Below are 9,182 nucleotides of genomic sequence, written 5' to 3' on the forward strand. Positions count from 1 at the left end.
TTCTCTCTCTCTCTCTCTCTCTCTGTCTCTGTCTCTGTCTCTGTCTCTGTCTCTGTCTCTGTCTCTCTCTGTCTCTGTCTTTCTCTCTCTCCCTCAGGGTGAGGTGTGTACAGAGCGCTGTGCAGAGGGCAGGTTTGGTCCTAGCTGTGCCCAAGAGTGTGTGTGTCACAACCGGGGCCACTGCGACCCTGAGACAGGCCAGTGCCAGTGTGCTGAAGGCTTCACTGGAAACAGGTGTGTGTGTGTTTATCTAACTCGCTGCAGTAGAGACAGATACATGTGCCATATACTCAACCTGCACCCATGGTTGGGTTGAAGTTGTTTATATCATACAGTTCATGTATCTTTCATACAGGATATTAAATAGGATACATACAGTTGAAGTCAAAGTTTACATACACCTTAGCCAAATACATTTAAACTCAGTTTTTTACAATTCCTGACATTTATTCCAAGTAAAAATCCCCTGTCTTAGGTCAGTTAGGATCACCACTTTATTTTAAGAATGTGAAATGTCAGAATAATAGTAGAGAGAATGATTTATATCAGCTTTTATTTATTTCATCACATTCCCAGTAGGTCTGAAGTTTACATACACTCTATTAGTATTTGGTAGCATTGCCTTTAAATTGTTTAACTTGGGTCAAAAGTTTTGGGTAGCCTTCTACAAGCTTCCCACAATAAGTTGGGTGAATTTTGACCCATTCCTCCTGACAGAGCTGGTGTAACTGATTCAGGTTTGTAGGCCTCCTTGCTCGCACACACTTTTTCCTGTTCTGCTCACAAATTTTCTATAGGATTGAGGTCAGGGCTTTGTGATGGCCACTCCAATACCTTGACTTTGTTGTCCTTAAGCCATTTTGCCACAACTTTGGAAGTATCCTTGTGGTCATTGTCCATTTGGAAGACCCATTTGCGACCCAGCTTTAACTTCCTGACTGATGTCTTGAGATGTTGCTTCAATATATCCGCATAATTTTCCTCCCTCATGATGCCATACATTTTCTGAAGTGCATCAGTCCCTCCTGCAGCAAAGCAACCCCACAATATGATGCTGCCACCCCCATGCTTCACGGTTGGGATGGTGTTCTTCGGCTTGCAATCCTCCCCCTTTTTCCTTCAAACATAATGGTCATTATGGCCAAACAGTTCTATTTTTGTTTCATCAGACCAGAGGACATTTCTCCAAAAAGTACGATTTTTGTCCCCATGTGCAGTTGCAAACCGTAGTCTGGCTTTTTTATGGAGGTTTTGGAGCAGTGGCTTCTTCCTTGCTGAGCGGCCTTTCAGGTTATGTCGATATAGGACTCGTTTTACTGTGGATATAGATACTTTTTGTACTTTTGTCCTTTCCTGTTGTTCTGGGATTGATTTGCACTTTTCGCACCAAAGTACGTTAATCTCTAGGAGATAGAATGCTTCTCCTTCCTGAGCAGTATGACGGCTGCGTGGTCCCATGGTGTTTATACTTGCGTACTATTGTTTGTACAGATGAATGTGGTACCTTCAGGTGTTTGGAAATTGCTCCCAAGGATGAACCAGACGTGTGGAGGTCTACAATGCTTTTTCTGAGGTCTTGGCTGATTTCTTTAGATTTTCCCATGATGTCAAGCAAAGAGGCACTGAGTTTGAAGGTAGGCCTTGAAATACATCCACAGGTACACCTCCAATTGACTCAAATGATGTCAATTAGCCTATCAGAAGCTTCTAAAGCCAGGACATCGTTTTCTGGAATTTTCCAAGCTGTTGAAAGGCACAGTGAAGATAGTGTATGTAAACTTCTGACCCACTGGAATTGTGATTCAGTGAATTATAAGTGAAATAACCTGTCTGTAAACAGTTGTTGGAAAAATGACTTGTGTCATGCACAAAGTAGATGTCCTAACCTACTTGCCAAAACTGTAGTTTGTTAACAATACATTTGTGGAGTGGTTGAAAAACGAGGTTTAATGACTCCAACCTAAGTGTATGTAAACTTCCGACTTCAACTGTATAGAATAGTTTCTGATTCAGAGATATGTTATTCCACTTTGGTTGCGGAGCGTGTCCTGATTTGTGTGTATGTGTTGTATCTCCACAGGTGCAGTGAGGAGTGTCAGGTGGGTAGTTATGGGCGGAACTGTAAGGGTGTGTGCGACTGTGCCAACGGGGCTCGCTGCTATAACATCGACGGAGGCTGTCTGTGTGAGCCTGGCTTCAGAGGACCCCAGTGCAGAGAGAGGATGTGTAGGCACGGCACCTACGGCCTTCACTGTGAACACACCTGCCTCTGCCACGAAACACACACACTCAGGTATGGATCAACAAAGGGTACACACACATACTGCCACACATAACAATTTACACACACACAGGCTCATAATAGTTTTAAAATGATGTTGTTGTTGTTTATAACTCTTAGATTTGTTTAATTGCGTATTAATTGTGCTCACCCATGTGACCATGTTCTCCTCTGTCCATTGGCTAGCTGTCACCCACTGAAAGGCGAGTGCACGTGCCAGCCAGGCTGGGCGGGGCTTTACTGCAACGAGACCTGCGCCCGTGGTTACTACGGCCATGGTTGCCTGGAGCCCTGCCTGTGTGTCAACGGAGGGGTGTGTGACAGTGTGAGCGGGCGCTGCCACTGTGCCCCTGGGTACACGGTGAGTGATTAGGACAGGAAACACTGAATGGGGCACGGGATGGCACTGACAACAACTAAAGTATCATTTATTTGGGTTACTTACTGAAGATAATAAACATGCATGCAGAAATGTATACTCATATTTCATATATTCTGTTTTTCTGCTGTTGTGAGCTGTTATAACCTGCTTATGTCTGTTGCGTAGGGTGCTCACTGTGAGAGTCCCTGTAAGAGTGGTACCTATGGGAAGAACTGTTCTCTGGTGTGCTCCTGCTCCAACTCAGTGGACTGCTCCCCCATTGATGGGACCTGCTTCTGCAAAGAGGGTGAGTCACTGATAAGAGACATTATGTCTATTCTCTCTCAGTCAGACTATCTCTACTCAGATGGGACAAACAAACACACAGACATACTCAACGGTGTATGTCTGTGGCTACCTTTTTGTATGAACAAGTCAGTTAGGGCGCGATTCCATCTGTGTCGACGAAGCGTTACAGATTGCGCGATCTAAATTTAAACAGGATTTCCTATTGAGCCGACATGTGCAGCGTTTACCGTGAATGCAGTCACCGCTAACGCGGGAACACTGCCTTTAAATTTCAATCATGCTGTAACGCTGAACTTCAGCGTTGAATCAAGTCGTAGGTCTCAGAAGCATACCTGTATTTTGTTCCAAAATGGCTGCTCCTCTTTACAGAAAGACGTTTAGACAAACATACAGGCTGACAGCCACAGACATGTATGTTTCCTTTACAAAATGTCCCTCTCTGTCTCTCTCCAGGCTGGCGAGGGCGGTACTGCTCCATACCCTGTTCTAAGGACACCTGGGGCCTGGGCTGCAACGCCACGTGCCACTGCGCCAATGGGGCTTTGTGTAACCCAGCAGATGGATCCTGCACTTGCTCTCCAGGCTGGCAGGGGCCCCTGTGCGACCAATCATGCCCTGTAAGTGCCAGTATAATACTGTAGCTATAACGTTTGTTAAAAGGTAACATCATCTTAACGTAACATAGGCCTAATGTGATTTTTTTCAATGCATAGATTAGTAATGTTACTCATGCTATAATCACCATCTTTATCTCTTTACTGTAGCTCATTCTGTGCATCCATAAGCCTATATTCTGGACTACCCTTTATCTTCAGTCCTCCTTTTCCTCAGTAAGGCTAATCTGCCACCTATGACGTATTTACAGTGTATCTTGCCAAAGTACCGTTTGCTTGACTCTGACTGTGCTGGCCAAATCGTTCAGGGATTCCCTTGACGATGCTTTCGCTGTTGGCATGTGTTTACTGTACAGATGGGCAAGTTCGGGCCAGGCTGCCTGAAGAGGTGTGACTGCCTCAACGCAGACGGCTGCCAGGGTGCCAGCGGGCAGTGCCAGTGTCTGCCAGGGTGGACTGGTAAGCACCGACGCCCCCGTTGAGTTTGTGTCAGCTTGGATGTGGTCCTGGAAATTAGTCAGTCCAATGTGCTCTACAGGTTTTAACCTCTGTGTCTCTCTGTCTCTGTGTCTCTCTGTGCCTCTCTCTCTCTCTCTCTCTCTCTCTCTCTCTCTCTCTCTCTCTGTGTCTCTCTCTCTCTGTGTCTCTCTGTCTGTCTTGTGTGTGCTTCTCTCTCCTAGGTGCCCGCTGTGCCCAGACATGCCCAGAGGGTACATGGGGACGTCACTGTAACCAGAGCTGCTTCTGTCAGAACAGCGCCACCTGTCTGCCACACAGCGGTGCCTGCATTTGTCGCCAAGGTTACTGGGGACCCACCTGTCAGCATAGTGAGTACGGAAAATGCTTGATATTGATGCCTATATAAATAAGTAGAAAATGTCACTCTATCACCATCAGTCTTATTCGTATGCTAAGTTCTATGTCAAGTTGCTAAATTGTTATGCATCATCATCAATCTCTCTCTTTCAGTGTGCAGTGCGGGTGTGTATGGTGACCAGTGCAGTATAACATGCCCGTCCTGTGCCCACTCCTCCTCCTGCCACCATGTCACAGGCCAGTGTGTGTGCAAACCCGGGTACACTGGAGCCCTTTGTGAACAAGGTCAGCACTAACCCATATCTCACCTATAGTTGAACTAGCATATATATATATATAGAAGACCCGCAGCATCTTGGCATACTTTAGTGCTTGACATGTTGAATATTTTATGTGTGTATTATATTTAACCTTGATGTGTGTTTTGGTGTAATTCCTAGCCTGTCCAGTGGGTCTCTATGGTAAGCAGTGTACTGGAGTGTGTAGATGTGCCCACAACTCATCGTGCCACCATCAGGATGGGTCTTGCCTCTGCCCCCCAGGATGGACAGGCCCTGACTGTACTTTACGTAAGTCTGGCTCAATGGATTTTTTAAATAAAATATACTGTATCACACAAGCCTTTGCTGATTTGAAATCAATGACAGTTTTTTATAAAGAGTTCAAATTCATGAGTCAAACATACCCAAACTTACCCTCGTAAAACTGACCATCCTACCAATCCTCGACTTCTTTGGCGATGTCATTTACAAAATAGCCTCCAATACCCTACTCAATAAACTGGATGCAGTCTATCACAGTGCCATCCGTTTTGTCACCAAAGCCCCATATACTACCCACCACTGCGACCTGTACGCTCTCGTTGGCTGGCCCTCGCTTCATACTCGTCGCCAAACCCACTGGCTCCAGGTCATCTATAAGTCTTTGCTAGGTAAAGTCTCCCCTTATCTCCGCTCACTGGTCACCATAGCAGCACCCACCTGTAGCACGCGCTCCAGCAGGTATATCTCTCTGGTCACCCCCAAAGCCAATTCCTCCTTTGGCCGTCTCTCCTTCCAGTTCTCTGCTGCCAATGACTGGAACGAACTACAAACATCTCTGAAACGGGAAACACTTATCTCCCTCACTAGCTTTAAGCACCAGCTGTCAGAGCAGCTCACAGATCACTGCACCTGTACATAGCCCATCTATAATTTAGCCCAAACAACTACAACTTCCCCTACTGTATTTATTTATTTTGCTCCTTTGCACCCCATTATTTCTATTTCTACTTTGCACTTTCTTCCACTACAAATCTACCATTCCAGTGTTTTAATTGCTATATTGTATTTACTTTGCCACCATGGCCTTTTTTGCCTTTACCTCCCTTATCTCACCTCATTTGCTCACATTGTAAATAGACTTATTTTTCTACTGTATTATTGACTGTATGTTTGTTTTACTCCATGTGCAACTCTGTGTTGTTGTATGTGTCAAACTGCTTTGCTTTATCTTGGCCAGGTCGCAATTGTAAATGAGAACTTGTTCTCAACTTGCCTACCTGGTTAAATAAAGGTGAAATAAATAAAAAATGAGTCATACTTTGAATCTCACCCTGTGTCTCTAGAATGCCATCCTGGGATGTTTGGCCTTAACTGTGCCCAAGTCTGCTCCTGCCCACCCAACTTCTACTGTGACCCACAGACAGGGGAGTGTGTGTGTGAATCAGGACCAGGGATCGACTGCAAAAAAGGTATGGTCTCCCCTTTACCCAATGAACAGTTACTAACCATACATCTGTTTACAAGCTAGAAATTACATACTGTTGCCCATAGCTACCAGACTATAATAGTTGTCTATTGAATCTGCAACAATCCAGTTAAATAAGACGGTAATTAAACTTTGGTTATTGTTTACCCAAGGCTGTTCAGCATGAAGCATTGTTACAGTGATGACTGGAGGGTCGGTGACGGTGATGACCCTTGTTCTCTGTGCTCCACAGAACGCTTTGTGAGTATGATGGTGCCCGTGTCCCCGGGGGAGAGGGACTCATGGGGGGCCATCGCGGGTATCGTGGTGCTGGTTATCATGGTGGTGCTGCTGCTGGCCCTGCTACTGCTCTACCGCCGCCGGCAGAAAGACAAGCAAGCCAACACACCGACAGTCTCCTTCTCCACCTCACGCACCGTCAACTCCGAATACGTAATACCAGGTACTGTATTGATACAGCATTGTTTTAAAAGATGTTAAAAAACAAATGTTTGTGAACAGTTTGACCACATAATGTATCCATACTATAGCGGTTATAGTTTTTGGTTAGGATTCATACACAGTAATGTATTTTATATACAGTGCTGGTTATTGATGTCATGTCCCTTCTTGCTCCTCAGATGTTCCTCACAGCTACCACCACTACTACAACCCCAGCTACCACACACTGACTGGGGCCAGACCCCCTCTACCACACGTCCCCAACAACCAGGACCGCGCCATCAAGGCAAGTGTCATTACTGTCACCTCCGCCTCGAGTCAACTCTGTTACACCCCTGTGTCCTTTATACTGGATATGCTTGTTTGAGAGGAGCTGTATGATTTCTGATTGGTTAATATTGGTGTCTTTCAAACAGAACACCAATAACCAGCTCTTCTGTAACGTGAAGAACATGGAGAGGGAGCGAGGGCGAGGCCTGTTTGGGGTGGAGAGCAATGCCACTTTGCCTGCAGACTGGAAACACCATGAGGCTCGCAAAGAACCAGGTCTGTCTTTTTTACTGCCTGTTTCAAACTCTGCCCGTTCTTCACCAACTTTCATCCTCAGCCATTTCATCACCTGGTATTGATTTAATACCAAGACAGGCTATTTGTCTTTTATGAGTTTGCTATAAATAAAATGGATTATGCCAAATGTGTGTTTAATGTTTACAGGAGCTTTCGGCATTGACCGCAGTTATAGCTACAGTGCCAGCCTTGGGAAATATTACAACAAAGGTAGTTTTCCATGCTTCCTATATCCCTTTTCTCCTTCATTTCCAGCAATTCCAAGTTGAAATATGCTTGCTTTTCTCTAGAACTACTCTAGGCAACATTTCCATCAATCCATTTTCACACCTGCCTTCCTTTTGTGGCATATTTAACATCAATCATGCCTGAACTGTCGACCCATCAGCAGATTACAAGCTACATGTTACCTGGCTGACCCAGAGCCATTCAGCTCCTCTGTTAACTTTTTACGCTCTGCCCCTTTTTAGTGACAGAACTAAAGGACACTGGGGTGGCAGCTAGCAGCAGTTCTCTGAACAGTGAGAACCCCTACGCCACCATTAAAGACCTACCCGGCTTGCCCTTCGGCCCTCCTGAGAGCAGTTACATGGAGATGAGGACGACCGTGCCCCGTGAGAGGTCCTACACGGAGATTAGCCCTCCACCATTCACCACAGAAACATTACGTAGAGGTGGGTTACTATACTGTTGTTCAGGACCCTTCAAGATCCTTCCAATTTATATCAGTAGTATACAGGCAATATCTGGCTATGCTAGCATGTAAAACAGCAAAACAACAGACAATTCTCTATGTAAAATGTTTAGGTTTCACATAGCATACTCAGAGAAAATGAATAAATGTTGGACTGTCCAAATAGACAAGGGTTTGTGGGTTGGATTGACAAAAGAGATGGGTTTCCGTAACACATGGTTGAATGCGCAGAACTATTTTCATGGAAATTAAACAGAGGTCATGTGAGGAAAGGGAGAGGAAACCACGGGAGTGGATTGGAAAGTCTCAGTATGAGGGCTGGAGAATGGATTGACCATAGCAATAACCTCATTCCTATGCCAGGAGAATCATACTGTATATTTTAAAGTATGATCCTGAATTTAGCATTCACATTATTTTAGTAAACACAAGACAATCAGAAATATAAACTCCAGTAGATGGATAACAATTACAATATGTTTATTTCACATTTTTCAGAGCGCAGTTCCCTTGGGCAGGTCCAAGAGCAGGAGCCCCAGAATCACTATGACCTACCTGTGAACAGCCACATCCCAGGACACTACGACCTGCCACCTGTCCGCCGCCCACCCTCTCCCACATGCAGGAGACTGCCCCAATGACACCAGCCCTACTCTGAACATCACAATCAGAAGAAAAACTTTACTGCCACTCAAAAATGTTGGAAGGAAATTGTCTTGGGGTTATTCAAGGCTACAAAACAGCCCGTTGCACCAGTGACAGTCAGGGCAACCTGACAAAGACATTATGCCGATGCTTCTGTCAGTGGGTTTAAATAGTAACACTGCCCCCTGGTGGATTAAAGTGGCATTTTCTCCACCATTTAACACTTGTGATCCAGACTCGAGGGCCAAGGCATGCGGGGATAGGCTTTGAGGATGCCAGTATCACAGTTTGAGGGCATACATGCATACATTCGAGTTTGACCAAACTTGGGATTCCTTCAAATGTTATTTTCATACTACAGATGAAGGGACTTGGCTTGGAGCACATGATTTGGCATACAAAGCTTTTGGCCAGAATTGCATAAACCGGGACGGCAATCGAAAGACATTTTTATATCTCCATGATGTCAGTAGTTCAGTACAATGTCCTCTCAAACCCCTTTTCCCCTCCCCTATATTCCATAGAATGTTAGCTTCCAATTCGGGGAAATCCAGAGCACATTTGTACAGCTAGCTCCTCAATGTTTTTCAATGCAATATGTTGTATATAATGTACATAAAATGGCAGAACATTGTATACACATGTTCAGAAGTATTTTGTACTCAAGTAGCTACTGGAAATCTAATATCACACATCAATCCACAG

General features: G+C 45.0%; 1 protein-coding gene across 1 annotated transcript in view; it reads left to right on the forward strand.

The window, feature by feature from the left end:
* The window catches only part of LOC106580670 (uncharacterized), a 33,872-nt gene extending 24,759 nt beyond the window's left edge, over window positions 1-9,113 (forward strand). The window contains exons 8-23 of the mRNA XM_014161990.3: window positions 98-234; window positions 2,081-2,293; window positions 2,468-2,642; window positions 2,829-2,949; window positions 3,405-3,568; window positions 3,922-4,024; window positions 4,246-4,392; window positions 4,535-4,666; window positions 4,822-4,950; window positions 5,988-6,113; window positions 6,363-6,572; window positions 6,751-6,857; window positions 6,988-7,117; window positions 7,286-7,348; window positions 7,609-7,812; window positions 8,331-9,113. Coding sequence (XP_014017465.3) covers window positions 98-234; window positions 2,081-2,293; window positions 2,468-2,642; window positions 2,829-2,949; window positions 3,405-3,568; window positions 3,922-4,024; window positions 4,246-4,392; window positions 4,535-4,666; window positions 4,822-4,950; window positions 5,988-6,113; window positions 6,363-6,572; window positions 6,751-6,857; window positions 6,988-7,117; window positions 7,286-7,348; window positions 7,609-7,812; window positions 8,331-8,473 — 2,304 coding nt within the window. The 3' untranslated portion in view covers window positions 8,474-9,113. The remainder of the gene's footprint in view (window positions 1-97; window positions 235-2,080; window positions 2,294-2,467; window positions 2,643-2,828; window positions 2,950-3,404; window positions 3,569-3,921; window positions 4,025-4,245; window positions 4,393-4,534; window positions 4,667-4,821; window positions 4,951-5,987; window positions 6,114-6,362; window positions 6,573-6,750; window positions 6,858-6,987; window positions 7,118-7,285; window positions 7,349-7,608; window positions 7,813-8,330) is intronic.
* Window positions 9,114-9,182: the final 69 nt, after the last annotated feature.

The sequence above is a fragment of the Salmo salar genome, chromosome 02 (assembly GCF_965601325.2).
Source record: "Salmo salar chromosome 02, fSalSal1, whole genome shotgun sequence".
NCBI classification, from domain to species: Eukaryota; Metazoa; Chordata; class Actinopteri; order Salmoniformes; family Salmonidae; genus Salmo; species Salmo salar.